Genomic DNA, 22,194 nt, shown 5'->3' on the forward strand with positions numbered 1-22,194 from the left:
TCACAAAATAAACTTTTAAGATATTTTCATGCGAGAATGGTGCTGTGTAAACTTCAAATATCTGCTTGATTTATCAAGACATCACATATTTGCATAAGTGCGCTAATGTTTTTGGAGATGCCTGTTACCCACCAGCTGACCGGGTGGTCACTCGGGTTAAACATAATATATAAGGCTGAACTGACAAAAAATCGTCCCAACTACACCACCAGGTATTATAGGAAAAAACATAAAGCCTAAAACAAACGCTGTTGTGACAATGATGTACACTGTCTTGTTGGTATATATTTATGATTTGTATCATCTTCATGTTTCCCTCTCACCACATATCCAAACCGATATCATGACCAGCAGCTTTACAGCTGTGGCTCCAGCAAACATCAGCTGATACTAGAAAGTAATATTAAATAAATCAAGCTTGATCAAGCTGATCAAGCTTGAACGTCATTTTATTTCATTTCATTTATTTATTTATTTATTTCACACTTGGTACAACAGTTTCCACAGTTAGTTCTTTCAGACAAACCAACCACACTTTCTATCAGTAAAGCACTGCAACCATGTGTGAAAAGGAGCAGGAAGAAGAAAATATTCTTATTAAACCCTGCTCCCTATCTACAATCCAACTTATATTGCAAGTGGGCACCAAAAATCAAGGAACAAACTAACATTAACATTTATCTCCGGTCCTAACTCAAACCAAACAACAAATTTACAATCAGAATATACCACTCCACATAGTAACAAGGAGAAAAGATAAGTAAATAAAATAAATGAGGCAAAAAAATAATGGATCCTTTTTCAATTAACTCCAATTTCATTCACATTCTTCATATTGAGTTATTGTTTTAGACATGTAACACTTTTTAAAACAATGTAAATTTATACAATTCTTTAAATTATAATGAAGAGAGTTCCACAGTCGTATACCCCTAACCGTTGGACTCATTAATCTTTGTGTAGTCCTAGCTAGCTGATGCTTAATATAAAATTTCCTTCTGCTGTCTTCTCCCCCCGAACACATTAAAAATACTCTTTGTAACTTAAAAGGCAAAATATTATTTTTAGCCTTAAACATAATTAATAATGTGTGTAGTTTCACTAAATCTCCTAATTTTAATAATTTCGATTTTATAAATAATTTATTTTTATGTTCTCTATATTTAACGTTATCAATCCTTCGTATCACTTTCTTCTGTAATAAGTTTAGAAGTTTTTTAGTATTCTCATATGTATTCCCCCAATCTTCGACACAGTAACTAAAGTATGAGGAAAACAATGAAAAATATAAAATGCGCATTGTTTTGTAGTCTAATAAATCTCTTACATTTCCCAAAATATAAATGTTTTTAACCATCTTCTTTCTAATATACTCAATATGTGATTTCCACATCAAATTTTCATCTACTATTACACCCCAAAAGCGAAATTCAGTAACTCTTTCAATCAATTCTCCTTTAATGGACATAATGACTTCTTCCTCCTTTACACAATTGCCAAATATCATGAATTTCGTTTTTGTCAGATTCAAAGATAATTTATTTACATCAAACCATTTTTTTAATCTTAACATCTCAGAAATCATAATTTCAACCAAATCTTTCAAATTCTCTCCAGAGCAATAAAAATTTGTGTCATCTGCAAATAAAATAAAATTTAACCTTTTTGATATGTCACAGATATTATTAATATATAAATTAAAAAGTTTAGGTCCCAAAATAGAACCTTGAGGAACGCCACATACAATTTTCAATCTTTCAGAGGTATTGCCGAGATAATGTACATATTGCGACCTATTGAACGTGCTGCTGTTGTTTAGCGCAACATCCGCTGGTTTCCTCTTTCTGGTGCAAAGTGGGCGATAAACAAACAAGAGAGACGATCAGCTGATCATTGATCAGTTTCATGATTGAAGTAGCAACAGGAGAGGGAGGGGAGAGAATGAGAGAAGAAGAGGATTTTTGTTGATCGTGTCGAGCATATGGAAACAGAGGTAAAGGAGCATCTCTTACACAACACAGACATAATCATCTTGAAGAGAGAAAAGGTTCAGGGCGTGATTCATCCGGGCAACAAAGAAGCTGTGGCATAGCAGAGAGGAATGAGCGGGTACAGAAAGGGGGATAGTTGTTTTTCTTTCTGATGTTTTCCTTTAAGGCACAGAGGCTTTATGTGAGCCATCAAAGGGCATACAACTGTAGAAGCTTCAAAAGAAAAGTCAGGGTTCACGGAATGCATTTTTAGAGTTATCTGCAATGTTTTTGCACACAAGGAACATTAATTATTTAAAAAGAATTAATACGTACACTGATGAGCCAAACCATTAAGACCCACTGAAAGCTGAAAATTTAGGTCTGCAAAGTTGTGAGACGGAACTGCTGCCATGAAGCACAATTGTTCCGGCACATCTGACGGCACATCCATCTAAATCCTGGTGCAGGTTTATATTCTGGGTAAGTCTATGGGAAAATGGCCCCCAGCTGCCTTGTTCTATGACCTCAATAAACACGTTCCTGGTCAGTTTTAGGGTCTCAGCCACTAGTGTCAAGTTTTAAATACAACATGATGTTCATTTTGCACATTAGTGACCCCAAGTAGAATAAAGACAAGTGGATGGATGGATAACACTGGCAAACATGTCATGTAGTTACATCTATATAGGGCTTCTTAAGTCTTCTTTCTTCTTCTTCTTTTGTCCCTAGCTGGCAGTTGGCGGGGGAGGTCATCCATGAAGCCAATACGTCGCTGTGGGTGTCGTAGGGTTTCCGTCTTGGTCAACGATGCACACCCATCGTGGGAGCAACCATCATGGCAGGCGATGGTTGCTCATGCTGCAGACGTGGCCAAACCATTGCAGTCATCGCTTCTAGATCAGCTCTTCCATCTCTAGTCTTACTCACTCAAAGTCACAAACATGACAGCAGGATGCAGGAGAGCACAGGGGAACTAGAAAAGACTGTCTCAAGCATTAGTGATGGGATTTCCGGCTCTTTTTAGAGAACCGGCTCTTTTGGCTCGGCTCACTAAAAAGATCCGGCTCTTTCGGCTCCAAACCGGCCCTTTAGGTTGTTTTGTTGCTTTAATTAATTTATTATTAACAATAATATAAAATTATGCACAAAAGGAATTACTAATGTAAAAAAAAGTGGTTTTATTTATATATGTTTATATATAAATATATGTGGTGGCCCCTAGAGACAAAACACGTACAAACTCCAAAACACATTTCTAGCGTTAACTGAACTTCAAAACAGAGCTACCCTAGATCACTTAAATTACACAATTTAAGTGATCTAAATTGTATTGTTTGTGTATAAATACACAAACAATACATATGTGTATTGTTTGTGTATTTATACACAAGCACTCATATATATTCAAATAATTTAAAAAAAAGTTCATTTACCTGTTACTACCACACACCAAATCCGGTCGTTGGTACTTGCTGGCTTGTGTAGCCACTAGGTAACAAAAGCTCAACACTGCGCCTAGCATCCTGGAGCACTTCTGTTGTGTTTTGTACGTGTGTCTGAGTTTTTACGTGTTTTGAAGTTTGTACGTGCTTTGTCTCTAGGGGCCACCGTAAATATACTTTTATTTATTCACTCCACATAAAATGTAATAAATAAATCATATAATACAAAAACCAACTAGTCACAGTTCAACTTTTAACTTTTAAGTAACTTTTAAATTTTCAGCTTTTTCCTTTTAAACAAATTTAAAATGAAACAACACAAAACGCTGCAAACCACAACACAATTAAATATAAATTAAAATATGAAAACAAAAAGAAGATGCACATTCTCTGTCATATTGACCTGCATGAATAAACTTTCTGAATCCTTTATCATCCGCAACTGAAAATAGTTGTGGATGATTGTCCCTGGCTTGCTTTCTCTCTCTCTCCCTCCCGCTCTGTTCCTGTGCTCCTGCAAGTGTAACTACCGCCCCTCCCCCCTCTGCCCAGCGCAAAGCACAAGGCTCGCATGCTGAGTGAAGCGGGAAAAAAAAGTGCGAGAGAGAAGGTGAGAGAAGGAAAAAAAAAAACCCACGGCTCGCGATAAGGAGCCGGCTCGCGTCGTTCACGTCACAGATCCGGCTCTAAGAGCCGTTTCGTTCGCGACCGACACATTACTATCAAGCATACATCATGATACCTTGACTTCTATTATGCCACTTATTAGACAGTTAGTGTTTTTTTAAGTTGTTTTCGGTGGGAGTGACACATTTTTACAAAATGTTCAAATGGGAACATGACCGAGTGAATTGAGGTACTTCATTTTTAGGTCCCACGACTTGTTTATTTCAAGATTTTTAAAAGGGGCTTTGTTACAACACTAATGTCAAAACTCAGGTAATTCTTGCATAAAAGAACAACTTTATTTAGATAACAAATTTTAACATGCACCCTAAATTGACATCATTAGCAAAGATCTGACCAAGTACAGCTGAGGAGGTGGCAAAGAATTTTGTAGGGAAAACATTTGGGATTTTATAATGCAAACATATATTTTGCAAAGGCATGAGTGTAGACTGTGCAGTCTTTATATTTATGGTTAGAGTCCTTCATGAAGCTGATGAAGTAAGTCTCAATTGTAGGAACTGGTCCTACAATTAAGCTGACCTAAGATCAACAGTTCCAGAAATCCCTACTCTGATTGTATACTATTTGTGGCATGCTTCTTTGGTCACTGTGGTGATGGTGAGGTGATCCTCCCTGACCAAACCTTCAGTCATGACCCACACTGCTAACACTTGTCTGAGGTTGCTTTGGCAGTGTGGGAGAGCTGAGGGATAGCTGAGGGGAGACGGAGAATAACTTTACCAGATGTCGCACCACAGCCAGTTGCTGACAGGCTGTCTGTCGCGTGGGACAGGGCTGACAGAGAGGCTGCAGGCTTCCTGTTTTAGAAGAGCAAACATGTCTGCTACTTTCAAAAAGTCTAGTGCTGACTGCATGCTGAGCAAAAACCAGCCATGGTATTTCCATTAAATTAGGCTCAGGGGTCTGCTATTTGTAGCTTTGCTGTGTTACACAGTAACTGGGGATATATGCTTCAGCAGGAGATCTACGTTACGCCTTAACCACAAACCACTCTGAAACCCTGCACCGTAACCCGACGTGCACTACCCAAGAAATGTGAGGTCGACAAAGCCCACACAGTTTTTTATCAATGATAAATTTATCAATGAGAGAATAACAATCGTTGTCTCATTAATCACAATCAGAATACTTTATTATAAGGAATAATAATCATAGCATCAATAAGACTCACAAATATCACCAAGCTTCTGGAGGGGGACTGCTGAAACTATGACAACGGACATGAGGGAAGTACAAAGAAGTAAAAGAACTAACGGGACAAATGTGTTTTCCCCTGAAAAACACACAAAATGAAAGACTGCAACGAGTGGTGACCCAGGAGGGGGAAAAAAATCAATCAATAATGTTTCTTTAATTGACAGGTGCTATGACAAAATTGTCCTTTATATAAACACACAAACTCTTAACCAAAAAAAGCCATCACATAAATAAATAATATGTTTACAAGATGTGGCAGCTGTCAACATGAGAATTGCTTTTCAGTCAAACTAATCAGTCATATTTTAATAATGTTTAACACAAGTTGTATGCAGGCAATGCATCCTTATTCTTGATTGCTACTGCTAGTACTCTCCCCTGCGGTCGCAGCAGATGGCCGCTCCTCCCTGAGCCTGGTTCTGCCGGAGGTTTCTTCCTGTTAAAAGGGAGTTTTTCCTTCCCACTGTCGCCAAAGTGCTTGCTCATAGGGGGTCATATGATTGTTGGGTTTTTCTTTGTATGTATTATTGTAGGGTCTACCTTAAAGTGCTTTGAGGCGACTGTTGTTGTGATTTGGCGCTGTATAAATTGAATTGAATTGATGTTAGGGTCATGTTAGCAGCATGCATGCTTTGACTGGCAGGGTGCGCCAACATGGGCAACTACAGCTGACAGCAGTGAGCTAGGTCTAACTTCCACTAGAGTAATTGAACTGGATCCCTCCTAACATATTTGTTGGTGCCTATTAGAGTGTTTTCAAATCGAATTGTCTGATCAATAACACAGTATGTCATCCTGTGAGGATGGAAATGAATTGAAATCTCCTGAAGTGGACTGCGTGTTCTGTGATTTTGGTGCCAGTTTATTTCTAATTATATTTATCTCTACTATTACTGGGGGGAAAACAAAATCAAAAATCATTCAGAAATCTTTCAGTTCATTAAATGAAAGTAAAACATTTGATATGGCGCGATCGTGGCTCAAGAGTTGGGAGTTCGCCTTGTAATCGGAAGGTTGCCGGTTCGAGTCCCGTCTTGGTCGTTGTGTCCTTGGGCAAGACACTTCGCCCGGTGGCGCCAGTGTCCGGCAGCCTCGCCACTGTCAGTGCGCCCCAGGGTGGCTGTGGCTACAATGTAGCTGCCATCACCAGTGGGTGGATGACTGGATGTGTAAAGCGCTTTGGGGTCCTTAGGGACTAGTAAAGCGCTATACAAATACAGGCCATTTACCATTTAATAAATTATTGTCGAGTTATCTTAGTTATGTGTTTCAATAGATCTTACTTAAATCCTGTTCCATCTGGAAAAAACTGCACTGCCAAAACAAATCTTCTGAATTAGGGTCACAGGGTAACAATATACATTATATTTATAATGTGCTGACCATTACTTCCACCCCATAAAATGGCACAAAGCAATAAACTATAAAAAACTAATTAAACCCTGTGATTGCTCAGCACTTCATGTTCATGTATATCAGTTAAATTAAATAACTATCTGATCACAGAAAAATTATAAATAACCCCAAGACAGACTGAGATCCAATTGTTAAAATTAAAAATGCCTTTAATAAAAGGGTATTTATATGCGTGACTGACAAGGAAAAAATATCCAAACATTTCTACACATACAATCAAATAGAAGACACACCTCGATTCTGTAGCAGTTATCTGACCCCTGATCAGTTTAGGGTTCTAATGATTTATATGAACAGTTATGCCACATTACTCCAGCTAAAGCGTTATTCGGGTCCAGGTACATTACCACACCGGTCTGGACTTGAGGAGGGTTAAACCGGATTAGCATGGAGCCCATGGACACACAGAGATCTGCTATCCAGATAACACTGTGAGAGATGAATGAGACAACTCTAAACCCTGTGTTGGAGCAAATTTCATCCCACAAGGGATTTGTAAAGTTTATGATTGTAAATGGATTTGATGCTATATTCAGTTGCAAAATGCTATCAAACATAGTCCAAACACACAATTTACTTCAGATACTCTCGGTCTACTTTGAAGTAGACACTCACATCTATGTGGAGACTATAACTTTGTGGTTGTACCGTGTGGGAGATATCTGACACTATGTAGACAACCGACACAGGCCTGGAGTGTAATTTATAGAAGGTCATTACATTCTAGATTGTAATTATAAAAATGATTTTTTTTTTTTTTAAATGTGTTATTTTTGTTATTTTAGCAATTCGTTTAAGTATGGTATTTGCGAAACCAGCAGCAGGCACATGTTGGCTCTATTGTAAGTCCTCTTACATCTCATTCAGCAGATGAACAGGCAACAAACGGCACTTGAAATAACACTTGGTTTTGCCAAATATTTATTTAGAAGCCAAGGTTTAAAGAAAAACTCTCTCCCAGAAATGCATTGCAAAGAAATGTCTGGAAATTGCGGTCACTACCCTCTGTCCTCTCATATGCATCCGTGCCCCTTTTCCTTCACTGGTTTTTATGTCTGGCACATTTTCTGGCATTTAGAAACTGCTAGCTGAAATTCAAATGAGCTGAGGAAATTATTTTGAAACCGGGTCTGGGTCATTGTGGCCATGCGTAGGTCTGCTCAAGTCTGCAATGCTGCAAAGCCAAGCATCAACACTGCTCTGTCTGCTGACTTCCCCATTAATAACCTCAAGTCAGTCCGACCGGCTGCGGCCAGAGGCACAACCACTCGTGCCGTCTAAGGATCCTTTGAAAAATATTGGCTTATTCATAGATACATCCCAGTGAGTCTGATGTTGGAGTCCAGCCTTGAATTTATGACAAGCCACAATAACCAACCACGAGCTGCTGAATTATGGCTCTTGTTGATCTGTCAGATGTATTAGGGTCCGACTGCCAGCCAAAGTTGGTCCAAAAAAAGGATTTTTTTTTTTCTCTCTGAATGGTTTGGGAAGTTCAGAAATAAAAAAAGCGTCTCCTAAAAATGTGAATGTCACAAGCAGCGTCGAAGGTATTGCACGAATGTTTCCAAGTTTACTAACTACTTCACGGGTTTATCCAGAGACGGTTGTACAGCTTTCTGGGCATCAATACCCCCCGATTCTTTTAGAAATAAACCATGTACTATAGGTATATAGTACATGGTTTATTACTTTATGACATAGAAATACATTGTGTTTATTCTCCTCGTTGGATTTTGTTTAGGTCAGTTTTAATAATAATAATAATGAAGCTGAAGTGAAACTGCTGTTCCTCTAAGTCCTGATAGACACTGTGAGGTAGCATAACATAAGCAGCAAGGAAAGTGATAGGAAGACAGCATCTGCGGACTGTTCAAGTTTCTTTTAAGTGTTCTTTATTTTCTGGCGTCACCTTTCAACAATTGTTTCGCAAAACATAAGACCCTCACAGTCAAAATCTCACCTGCTTTATACAGAATTTTACCCACAGCTGAAACTCATTAATCTCTACCGTTGAGAAAACAGGGTACACTAAATAACACAGTCTAGACAAAGAAACAGGAATAAAATCATTCTTCCACTTAACAAACTCATTCACCCAACTAAACAGATTGAAAAGTCAATCTCGTCACAAAATCCGACTCATGAGGTTATTTTAAAGGAAATTAACAATTTGACACAAAAGAAACACCCCTTCATTTGGTTACACTCAATTGACATGATCAATGCATCATATCCTATATAAACAGGAAGTAACGGGGAGGCCTTTCCCATATACCAGTTTTACACATAAGACCTGCACAAAGGAACACACAATGGTACGTACAACCAAACTACATAAACAAATGAAAGATTCAAATCAACTAATGATTAAGTGGCATTTAGCTTTAAGAACATTTGCACAGATGTAATGAATGTAACCAATGCTATCCTAAACAGACCCGGGATAGTATGCAGAGCCAAGGTTACATGTGCTGTGTCTACACTAAAGCATTATGACTGACTATAAGATAACAGAAGACAAAATAACAATATATACAAGTGACAAATGGTACATGAATTCAGTCCTAGCCACTTTGTCACAGACTCCCATGCTGAAAAGCCAGACTTCAGCAATGAAATTAACACATTTACAAAGTGAGTTGAATGTTTTTATAACTCACTCACTTGAATTTCATTAAGGATAAACGGCATGTGGAAGTAGCTGGACCTTTCTATTGTGTTTGTGCTGTTTCATAATAAATAATCTGACAAATAATAAGGTCTGCTGAGCAGCACAAACCATCCAAGAAGTTTGTGTTTCAGTTTTTAGTGAAATGCTGAAGCTTTACTAAGCTGTTGTGCCGTTTGTGCACCCATACAGTTTACAGATGACAGCAAACAATATAGATACACATGACAATCTCAATATTATGCCTTGTATAAAATATTACAATACATTAAATCATAACCGTTTACGATTTTTGCACCATCAGATTGTTATGAACTCACGGGCTAAGTGAGGAAATACAGTATATTAGATGTTTGGCACACTGGCATCCACTTTAAACTGTAAAGTGGGGATAATTTGTCAGGCAAGAAAGTTGAAAGGAGGATAGGTAGCAGATAGACTCAGCTGTAGGCAGCTTCCTTCCACTCAAATCTACAGAGGAACTTGTTGTTTCAGCAAACTGACTGGTTCTCCCCAAATGACACAGTTATTTCATTCCATTCTCCAATTCGAACTCTTATACTCCCTGCCTTTGTCTGAAATTGCCCACAGAAAATGAGACTAATAATTCATTTTCGACAGCCCACAGCAGCAGGCGATGCTTAAGTCTTTATGCCATTTACCGCTGGAGCTGCAATTTGAACAAATCCTTTTGCTGCCGAACTGCAAGCTGCACATTCTCTCCACATCCTCACAGTGTCAGACCCAATGTGATGGTTTCTGTGCGTGTATGTGCATAAAAATTACTTAATTATTATTAAGTGGTAACTTTGTAACAATGTATCAACAGGATTCTCAGTAGTTCTCCCATTAAGCAGTTTAATTTAGAAAACGGACACAGACATCATTCATGTTACGTTTGAAATGTCTTATGTATATTCATTCATGATTGTGGGTAATGTAGTAAATATTCTTACACTTCCCTTCACTTTTTCAGATAAGAAGAAAAAAATTACACTAATTGAAAGTAGCCAAAGGAAGGCTATTATGTCACTATTGATAGCACAGCTCTGTCTATAAATATACATAGGAGGCACAAGATGTGGAGGGCAGAACAAAGCAGTATTAATAGTCAGATACACCATGAAATAAGTTGCTGGAGGTGAGTTACAAAGAAACTTGCAGATACACATCAAGTTGTCACAGCAGGACAAAACAGCTTTCATTCTACATGATTGTTGTCAGCTGGACATGTAAACGCTATCAGCTGATGTCAGCGGATTTGCTGAGATTATTGCTGAGCTGAACTTTTTGGCCAACATGAACTAACGTTTTGCTCAATTTATCTTAACATCGCACTGAATTAAGGTCAGCTAGATAACGTGCCATTGCACTGCAATAATACAAACATGCTACTCATCTTTGTGGATTATGCTGCTCAAGTATAGTTAAGTCACTATAAATTAAGGGTTTCAGAAATCAATACTCTCACCGACTAAAAAACACACTCTGTACCACAGTAAAACACTCATTAAGACAGAGAGAAGATACATGAAAAGATGATTTTTAGGACTTACTCACCGTGGATAGGGTTGTGTCCCACTGTTAGGGGGATAGGCCTTTCAGGCTGGGTCTGGACGTGAGTCTGCGTGTGAGTGGTGTGCCTTTGGTAGTATTTGGGCTTTATAATATACTGCTGGCTCTGACCAGGGTGAACTGGCACAGGTCGAATTCTGAAGGAAAAGCAGAGCACAATCAAATGCAAGAAACAAATCAAATACAAAAAACACATTACAAAGACATGCATACACTAAAAATGACACTTTCATGTCTTTTGGATCAATATCAATTTTATATGTGAACAAGTCAGTTTTAATCATGCTCATAGCACTTTGTAGTTAACAGGAAAATGCCCCAACACTTCCTTTAAATCTGTGTTCACAGTAAGCGATTTCCTGTGACAGCTCACAGAAACCAGCTGCTGTCACAAAAGGGACTGGGGTGCTGCCACCAGTGTCTGAAGGTTTTGGCCCATAGAGAGCACTGCAGCCTCATCTCTCTGCCCTCTGTGATTCACTGTGCATTGACCCTTTGGAAAATGTGATCTTTTCCCAACACTAAAATCTTCTGCTTCTTTGTAAAAGAAATCTTCTTACCACTTCCTGAAATTACCACTTTGGTTTTAGGAGGTGATAATATTTAAGAGCATCTCTCTCATGACAAATTCTTTGAGTTCCTCCAGAACAGCATCATCCCCCATCGCTTCCACTTACTACCCTTTCCCTTTTCATCAGCCTTGTCCTCAAACCACTGAGACTAAAGCTTTTTTAATTCTGCTCAATGGACAGGTCGACGCTGCAGAGAATACATCCCAAGGATTTGTCCTCTTAAGTACAGGGCAGTCAACTTGATTTCACTGACAAATGAAACAATTTTCCCCAGGAGTTGAACCCTTAGGACTATTATGATCCCCTGACTGCACTATTAAGTGCAATTACTGGTTATGGGAAATATCCCTACAATTTAAGTACTGATTGCAGTTAATTTTGGTTAACACATTTTCTACAGGATCAACTGAAATGACACTCCGACTGTTCGTAAAGCACCATCATCAAGTTAAATTTGCTTCTAGTTAGTATCTCCGAGTGGATCAGCTCTACCCCCTCTGTGTCAGGGAGTCACCAAGACATTTATCAAATGTTAAGCCAAAGCAATGCACGCAGACATGCACTAATCTTTTCCTCTTTTACAGCTCCATAAATAATGTATACTTTATACTTTAAATCTCAGGGCCCTGTGGTACAGTGAACTCTTTTTAAGCCTTGTACTTAATAATAATAAAATAGAGATGGATCAAACTCTCACCACACTGACTAGCTGTCATATATAATTCCAGCTGAAAAAGTTGAAAAAACATACAGGAACAGAGGTTTTCTGCAGATGATTATGAACATGTCCTAATACTATGGTGTGAGATACTGACTATTTACAATTTTTTCACCTTGAAAGTGAGATTTTACAGTTTTTTATATTAACAAAATACAACTGCAACAAAAACAATTCTAAAAATGCTATTTTATTTCACACACATTAAGTAGCAGGTTATTATCCCTAATGTATATTTCACTGGGCTTATTGTACCTTAGCCGGACAACACAGCACTAGTAAAACAGCATCCATAATTTTCCGCTTTTCCGGGGCCGGGTCACGGGGTCAGCAGCCTAAGCAGAGAAGCCCAGACCTCTCTCTCCCCGGCCGCCTCCTCCAGCTCATCCAGTCAGCCGAGAGATACAATCTCTCCAGCGTGTCCCGGATCTGCCCCGGAGCCTCCTCACGGTGGGACATGCCCGGAACACCTCATCCAGGAGGCATCCTCGTCAGATGCTCAAACCACCTTAACGGACTCCTTTCAAAGTGGAGGAGCAGCAGCTCGACTCTGAGGCCCTCCTGGACGGCTGAACTTCTCACCCAGAGCAGAGGCCCTGGCGGATCAATCCCCAGCTACCAAGCATCCGATTCATTCCAGTAAACCGGATTCACAGATTTGTTGACTTAACTGCAGGTTATCGCTGAGGGTGGCTGTTTAGTGGCCAAAAAATCAAAGTAAATTGTGATGCAAGCTAGAATCTTCAGAATATTTTTGGAATATTATTTACTTTCCAGACAACATATTGTAAATGAATGAGACAGACTGGAACCTAAAGCGATTTAGTGTCTGGGATCACCCAGCATTCAGTCTATTGTACAGCTCTGGGATCCTGCCATGAAACAGTATCGTAAGGGCACTGTAAGCAAGTTCAAATAAAAAAATAATACATCACAAAACGCTAAATGCACCTATTGGTGCTAAAGTACAGGGTGATATTGGTGATATTAAAGCCCTGTTTGTGGCACATTAGTATATGTGAGGGGGCAAACTCCTCAAGATGGGTGGTGACCATGGTGGCCATTTAGAAGTCGGCCATCTTGGATACAACTTTTGTTTTTTCAATAGGAAGAGGGCCATGTGACCCATCAAACTTATTGGTAATGTCACAAGAAAAACAATGGTGTGCTTGGTTTCAACGTAACTTTATTCTTTCATGAGTTATTTACAAGTTTCTCTTTGTTCACAGCCATTGACATGTCGAAGAGGTTAACACGTGAGGAGCGGATCGAAATCGTGTTGATATCTGGTGAACGCAGTAACCGGGTCATTGCAGAAGATTTCAATGCAAGACACCCTACTAGACCACCCATCTCCCATGCTACAGTTAGCAAACTGCTTGCTAAGTTTCGGGAAACTGGTTCAGTGTTGGATTTGCCAAAATGTGGACGCAAGAAAACTGTCATTAATGAAGAAACATCAGTGGCTGTCCTAGCTTCATTCAGCAAGAGCCCGCAGCATAGCACTCGCCGCATGTCACTGGAGAGTGGCATTAGTCGACCATCCCTTCGGCGGATATTAGCTACTCACAAATGGCACCCTCACAAACTCCAGCTACAGCAGCATCTCAGCGAGGATGACCCAGATCGGCGCACAGAATTTGCAGAATGGGCAAAACAAAAATTGGAACAGGACCCTTAGTTCACGCAGAAGACTTTGTTCAGTGATGAGGCAAACTTTTATGTGAATGGTGAAGTTAACAAACAAAACCACCGCTATTGGTCTGACACTAACCCACATTGGATGGATCCCTCCAAGACTGTTGGAACAACAAAAGTGATGGTTTGGTGTGGTATGTGGGGTACAACGATAGTGGGTCCATTCTTCATCAATGGAAACCTCAAGGCCACTGGATATTTGAAATTTTGATGCATTCTCAATCATCCAGGAAAGTAAATCTCCAAAACTTGAATCTGTTCATCTGGACGTAGTGTTTTTGTGGGAGAAACGTTTCGTCACTCATCCAAGTGACTTCTTCAGTCTCAGCTGACTGCAGGTTTCCCCAATCTTATAAACAGCACATTTGCATAATGACTGAAACCAGCCCACTGAAGGAACAATGGGCTGGGAGGTCAGTTCCTTAATCTTAATTATGCAAATTCTCATGACCATTGATCAACAACCACTGACCAAAACCCACTGATCAAAGACCACTGATCAATGGCCATGAGTACCATTCACAGAGTTGGGGAATGGCTGCAATCATAGCATTGTAAGATGGTGAAAGATGTACCCTTAGGCCCCCTCCTCGATTCAGAGATGGTCGTTCCCTTTTCACGTAAATGGCCTCCTTGACTCCGCGCTCAAACCAGCGATCCTCCCTGTCCAGGATGTGTACATCCTCATCTTTGAAAGAGTGTCCACTGGCCTGTAGGTGTAAATAGACTGCAGAGTCCTGGCCTGACGAGGTAGCTCTTCTGTGTCGTGCCATCCGCTTCACCAGAGGTTGTTTGGTTTCCCCGATGTATAAATCCTGGCAATCCTCCTGGCACTTAACAGCGTACACTATGTTACTCTGTTTGTGTCGGGGGACCCGATCCTTGGGGTGGACCAATTTTTGGCGCAGCGTGTTTTGGGGTTTAAAAGCCACAGAGACCCGGTGTTTAGAAAAAATGTGTCTCAACTGTGCCGATACTCCTGACACATATGGGATCACTACAGGTTTTCGCTTGGGCAGCGGTTGTCCTTCTCTCCTGGATCAGCTGGAGCTTTCTTTAGGTGCCTTTCCAGCTTTGACAAAAGTCCACCTGGGATAACCACATTCACTCAGGGCCTTCTTGATGTGCAGTTCTTCTGCCTCCCTGGCCGCTGTGTCAGTGGGGATGGTGTTCGCTCTGTGTTGTAGCGTCCTGATGACACCCAGTTTGTCCTCCAGTGGATGATGAGAGTCAAACCTTAGATACTGATCCGTATGTGTAGGTTTACGGTACACGTCAGCTTTTAGATGTCCCCCATTACTGATGGAAATCTCACAGTCTAAGAAGGCTAACCTGTCACTTTTCATATCCTCCCTGGTGAATTTGATGTGTTGGTCCACCGAGTTAATGTGATCCGTGAAATGTAGTACATCCTGAGATTTGATTTTCACCCAGGTGTCATCCACATATCTGAACCAATGGCTTGGTGGTGTTCCAGGGTAGGATAGCAAAGTCCTCCTTTCCACTTCTTCCATGTACAAATTGGCCACGATGGGTGAAACTGGGGAGCCCATGGCACACCCATGTTTCTGCCTGTAGAACTGACCCTTGTATGTGAAGTAGGTGGAATGAAGACACAGTTCCAAAAGCAAACACACCTCCCAGCCTATTGTTCCTTCAGTGGGCTGGTTTCAGTCATTATGCAAATGTACTGTTTATAAGATTGGGGAAACCTGCAGTCAGCTGAGACTGAAGAAGTCACTTGGATGAGCAACGAAACGTTTCTCCCACAAAAACACTACGTCCAGATGAACAGATTCAACTTTTGGAGATATTTGAAATTGCTACATGATGATGTGTTTCCCTCTTTGTGCACTGAAGCTGGCACGTTCCCTGAGTTTTTCCAGCAAGATGGTGCACCACCACATTATGGGTGCCAGGTCCGAGCATTCCTAGATGAACAGTTTCCTGGAAAGTGAATTGGTCGTCGTGGGCCAGTTGAATGGCCCCCAAGGTCTCCCGATCTGACCCCCTTAGACTTTTATCTTTGGGGTCATCTGAAGGCAATTGTCTATGGTGTGAAGATGCGAGATGTGCAGCACCTGAAACTACGGATACTGGATGCCTGTGCTGGCATTTCTCCTGCGGTGTTGCTATCAGTGTGTGAAGAGTGGGAGAAGAGGGTTGCATTGACAATCCAACACAATGGGCAGCACACTGAACACATTTCATGAGCGGTCAGAAACGTGTAAATAACTCATGAAAGAATAAAGTTACGTTGAAACCAAGCACACCATTGTTTTTCTTGTGACAATACCAATAAGTTTGATGTGTCACATGGCCCTCTTCCTATTGAAAAAACAAAAGTGTTATCCAAGATGGCCGACTTCTAAATGGCCACCATGGTCACCACCCATCTTGAGGAGTTTGCCCCCTCACATATACTAATGTGCCACAAACAGGACTTTAATATCACCAACCCATTTTATCACGGTGTATAAATGGCCCACCCTGTATAATATTCTGTACTATAACTACTTCTAACAGCTAACATATAATTCAATTCAATTCAATTTTATTTATACAGTGCCAAATCACAACAACAATCGCCTCAAGGTGCTTTATATTGTAAGGTAGACCCTACAATAATACTTATAGATAAAAACCCAACAATCATATGACCCCCTGTGGACAAGCACTTTGGCAACAGTGGGAAGGAAAAACTCCCTTTTAATAGGAAAAAAACCTCCGGCTGAACCAGGCTCAGGGAGGGGCAGCCATCTGCTGCAACCGGTATACACAGCAGCTGCTTTCCATCTACATAACCATGAACTGAAACAGCAGGTCAATCTGCCTGTCTTTAAGCAGTAACTGAGAAGAGGTACATTTTACGTTAAATTTAATCATTTGAATTAAGGATACTGTCTTGCACATTGGGTCGTTTTCCACCGTAATTCATATCAATATTAGCCCTTAGTATTTGAATACTAAATTTAACACTTATTAGACTGGATATAAGCTGGCTGTCTTGACACACTGTGTGTATGCCTTCAGCACATAAAAATAGTACATCTATTGGAGCTCCCAAATGCTGGCACAGAACTATGGTAAAAATAAAGTCGGTATGAATATAGCTTAGGGCACTGATCATTGTTTGGTCAGCTGTCAGTGATCAGAGGCACTAGGCATCCTCTACATCCTTTATTATTAAAAACAATGGTGTGAATGCTCGTGTGCTCCAGGCTGATACACTGTACTTCCCATTCTTTATCTTCTCAATTGACCAAATAAACTTCACGCCGTCAACCATGTTTACTGCTTAATGAAACAAATAAATGCCTGAGCTACATTCAGACAAATGGAACATGTGCTCTTAATTGCCATCTTTTAGTCTGACATTTGGGAAGATTAGCAGCTTAGCTCAACGTTGTTACAGAGATCAATGTTTGAGATCTCAAAAAAGACAGATTGGAAGGCTGCAGATTTGAACATGAGGACTTTCTGGTGTTAACAACATATAAAAAGAGGAATAATGATTATTTCTTTTCCACGTGCATTCTTGCCACAACCAAGTCACAAGAAACTGCCCCTGTCCAGAAAATCATCTCACACACTTCCATATCGAGCATTGGCTTAAACTGGGTGCATCAGCATTTTTTTAGTCATGTTTGAAATGCCATGAAGTCTGGAGTTTTGACTTAATTTTGTAAAGTAATCAGATGTTTTATCTCTAGAAGTCTTTCAAGTTGCCCGTACAACCATTAAGATTAGTAGTCTTCTGGAGGTACTGGTCCGTGTGTGTGGGCTACCATCAACTACTGTAGCCAACCTTTACATGGAGGAGGTGGAAAGACACGCTCTTTGCTCTTTTAAAGGGACAGTACCTAGCCACATGTTGATGACACTTGGGTCAAAATCAAAACCCAAGAAGTAGAAGCCTACACTGCTCACATCAACTCTATGGATAAAAACATAAAGTTCACCAGGGAAGACACAAAGGATAACAGTTTGCCATTCCTGGACTGTGCCATGCGTATTCAAGAGAATGGAACCTAAACATTGAAGTTTACCGGAAGCCCCCACACACACAGGGACCACCACCCTCTGGAACACAAACATGGAGTAATCAGGACCCTACAACACCGGGCAGAAAATGTTCCCTCTAAGCCTGAGGGGAAAAAGAGGGAACACTCACATGTAAAGGAAGCTCTTAAAACATGAGGTTAACCTAACTGGACTTCCATCAAATCAACAAAGATGCACAGAAAAGAAGATCAGACACCAACTAGGAAGGGCCAGAAAGGCAAACGCAACAATATTGTCATCCCCTATGTGACAGGTTTATCACAGAAACTCTTCTCCAAGCACAACATCCCAGTGTACTCCAGACCCAGCCACACACTCAGACAAAAAATGGTTCATTCCAAGGACAAAGCTCCTAAACACAAACTTAACAACGTAGTGTATGCTGTACAGTGTAGCAAGGAATGCTCAGACCTCTACATTGGAGAGACCAGACAGCCACTTCATAAACACATGGCACAACATAGAAAGCCACCTCAACAGGACAAGACTCGGCAGTCCATCTGCATCTAAAGGACAAAGATCACTCTTTCGAGGATGCCAGTGTTCATATTTTGGACAGAGAAGACAGTTGGTTTGAAAGAGGAGTGAAAGAAGCCATTTATTTCCACTGTGAGCGACCATTTTTGAACAGAGGGCGGGGCTTACGACACCAACTGTCTGTCTTTATTCTGATGGACCAGACATGAGATCTGTAAGTGATTTGTCAGAGCATCCTCATTCCCAACACGTAACATACCAACGATTTGTCACGTCCCGATACGTCTCATAGTAACGCAAAAGGTAACCTTCCCTATGCTATGCTCCAGATTGTGGATGGAATCCAATAGAATGATGCTCCTGGCAGTAACACACGTTCCAGCCATGTATTCCAGCCCTAACCCTAACCTTAACTACAACCTTAACCATATCAGATAGTTTTTTCCAAAGCGATTCATGATGAGAAAGCAAAATAAATTTACATGTGTAGATCCAAACAGTTCTCATGTTTCCAAACGTGTAACATACCGACGATTTGTCACATAGCTTCGGAATGTTACTTTTTGGCATGGGAACGTGTTGGATTTGTTGCTGAAATTATATTTTTTCAAACTGTGAAACAAATTGAATAACATTCATCCATCTAATGTTGGTGGGGAACAACTTTTACTTTGTGCAGCACTCTCTTTGTGACTGTTTCACCCAGTCAGAGCAAGCAGCTTCCAAGAACCACTCGCTGAGTGGTCGGGTAATACACATTTTTATGTAGCAACTGAAGGTTGCCAGGCAGTCGATCGATCTAAGATAGCAATAATAATGACACAGAGCGAAATGTAAAAATAACATAAAAAATAGTACAGAATATTAAGCAATAACGGATAAATGAAAGGTTTTGCAGAAATTAAATTGCATTTGAACAAACACAAAACTGTCATAAAAAAAAGCAATTAAAAATAAAATAATTCTTATAAATTAAAATATGTAATATTATTAGTAATTATACAAAGTTTTGGATAACTCCTGTTGGTGGCTTTCAAAGAAAATGTCATTAATACAGTACACACAGCACATTATACTGTATGTGCAGAAGATTTAACACTAATGGAAAATGATATGTCCTTCTCCAGGACTGGAAAATGAGGGATACAAGGAGAGTGCATGGCCACAGAAAGAAGATGATAACATGGAGGGAGAGCCATTTGTCAACCAGACATATTTTCATCCCTTTTATATGATAGGCCTCTTGTCACAGTATAAATAAACAGAAAGTGATAGCCTTGTACATAGCTCAGCTATGACCCTGTAAAGTCTTAAATAGCTCTTCTGTTCAGATTATGCAGCAGGCTAATGCAGATCTGTACTGTAACTTTTCACACCTCACTGTATGTTTGCCTGTACAATGCAGTCATGAAAACATTTTGTGGTTGAAGGGTTACAATTATCTGTTAAGATAAATTTCTGTCTGTGTACTCACAGTGGACACGATGGCGTATGTAAAAAAGCTTTTGTGCATGCTTGTTTATATAAACTGACCAGCATCTAGTTTGTTATGGAGGTGACAGGTGTTGTAATCTAAATTGAGACAGGCAAGGGGAGCATATTTGACTTTGTTTACTGCTCACTCCCCTAAATGTTTATATAAACTGACCAGCATCTAGTTTGTTATGGAGGTGAAAACATGTAACCTTTCAAATCTGGAGCCAAGAAAAGCACGATTCATTTGATATCGATGGTTATGATTTTTGTATAGGAGAGAAAAGAAATTTGGAAAATGTATAAAATGTCTCGTAACAGTGAAGGGACAAAAGTGCTGCATTCTGTCAATAACAAAAATAAACAAGAAACAAAGATCAAAATGTTCGTCTGAACAACTGCAACATAATCCTCATTAACTTAAATGAATTTTTGTAGAACTTTTGAGTAGGAACACTAACATTCAATTCTAAGCTGTGAGACACAGAATATTGACAGCAGGTTACAAAGGTTACAAAGAGATTTTCTATGGGCTCAAAATGTGGTCATAAATATTTTGTACTTGTAAATCAGGATTTGTGTGTGTGTAAAAAAGATTTGTATGTGTAAAAAAGATTTGTGTGTGGACTTAGCCAAAAAAACCCCTGCAAGTTACAAGTACGAATTTTGACCCTATTTCTCTTCCTTTCATCTGATTGGTCAATGTCATGTCAATCACAAATGTAACAATCCAATCAGAGAACAGATGGGTTTGGCTGTCGGAGGGGCGCTTTTTTGAACTGCAGGTCCTTGAAGGGTAATACAGTTTGAAGCTGGAGGATCTCTATATAAATATCCGATAGCAGTTAGGTCCCCTAACTTTCAGCAGCTGTTGAAAGGATAAAGTTGTGGTATATCAGTGGTTAGAAATACTTATTACTACTTATTACTTTAGGATTATTTTTAACACAAAGTCAGGGCTGACCCGGGACCATTGCTGTGAGTCACAGTGTGCAGCATAAAAGTCCTTTCACATCGGACGCAGGATGTGCTGCTAATGCTAACTAAAAGCAAAGGATCCAGAATTTGTTGCGCTGGCTGCTGGGCTCTGTGGGTTTTTGCAGCAGCTCTACCTGTACTAGATGCACCTGCTCCTTGTCGTTTCTATCTCTGACTTTATGTCCTCTACAAGAGTTTCTTTTTTTTTGCTAGTTCTTCAAATGTTCAATAAAAACATGTATGCTAATTCATAACGAAGAAAGCTTTGTAATGAAGACTGCCATTTCCAAAACACTGCCCGCCCCCACCCCGCGGTCCGCAGCGCTGTTGAAAAGGCTGTGGAAGTCCCTGTATTAAACACGTAGACCTGTGACACATAAATCACCAAACTCGGATGACCACAGACTGTTTTCCTTCGTGGTGATGAAGGAAAACGCTGGGTTGGCATGTAAAAGGGCATTTATTCCCTTCAAAGACCTACAAAGTACAAAGTACAAAATATTTATGACCACATTTTGAGCCCATAATTTTCATCCTGCCTCAAGAAAATATCATGACTGCATTCACTGGCAATGAGTGCAACAGTAAAATAAAGAAATTAATTAAAAAATAAAAAATAAAACAAATAAAAAGACAAAAGTTTGGAGGGTGTCCAGTGAATGTTACAAAAGCCTGCTGGTCTTGAATATCAGATTGAACTATTTCCACACAAACAGATCGGTGAGTGAGGTGCGTACGTGTGTGTGCCTGTGTGTGCGTGCATGCATGTGTGTGTGTGAGTGCGCATTCATATCTTTGTGGGGACCAAATGTTTACTATACTTGTGGGGACCAACAGCCCTTATGGGGACCAAAATCCTAGTGACTAACCTAATGGTTAGGTTTAGGGTAGTGGTTAGGCTTTTCATTTTTCATGGTTAGGGTTAGGGTAAACGGCTAGGGAAAGCATTATGTCCCCACAAGATATGAATAACCAACAAGTGTGTGTTTGTGTGTGTATGTGAGACAGAGAGAGAGAGAGGAGGGAGGGCTGAATCTGTTCACTTTCGGCCTTCAATGCTATGGCCACAATCACAATCCAGTGCCGACCTCCAGAACTAGCTGTCCAAGTCTTCCCCACAAGAACTGACATACTCTGGTCTACCGAAATGAACCCGCTGAACCTCACAAGTGCCCTCACACATACTAGTGAAGGCAGTCGGACTTCAAGGAGGGAAAGCAGCAATATCTACACTGAATAAGATCTGATA

At 40.1% G+C, this 22,194-nt stretch overlaps 1 protein-coding gene across 5 annotated transcripts in view; it reads right to left on the reverse strand.

The window, feature by feature from the left end:
• ltbp1 (latent transforming growth factor beta binding protein 1) overlaps positions 1 to 22,194 on the reverse strand; it is a 135,857-nt gene that overhangs the window by 73,725 nt on the left and 39,938 nt on the right. For all 5 annotated transcript variants that reach the window (XM_084949537.1, XM_084949539.1, XM_084949538.1 and 2 more), the window contains exon 4: positions 10,950 to 11,101. In XM_084949537.1, coding sequence (XP_084805663.1) covers positions 10,950 to 11,101 — 152 coding nt within the window. The remainder of the gene's footprint in view (positions 1 to 10,949; positions 11,102 to 22,194) is intronic.

The sequence above is a fragment of the Perissodus microlepis genome, chromosome 13 (assembly GCF_051167445.1).
Source record: "Perissodus microlepis isolate ML-2025 ecotype Zambia chromosome 13, ASM5116744v1, whole genome shotgun sequence".
NCBI lineage: Eukaryota > Metazoa > Chordata > Actinopteri > Cichliformes > Cichlidae > Perissodus > Perissodus microlepis.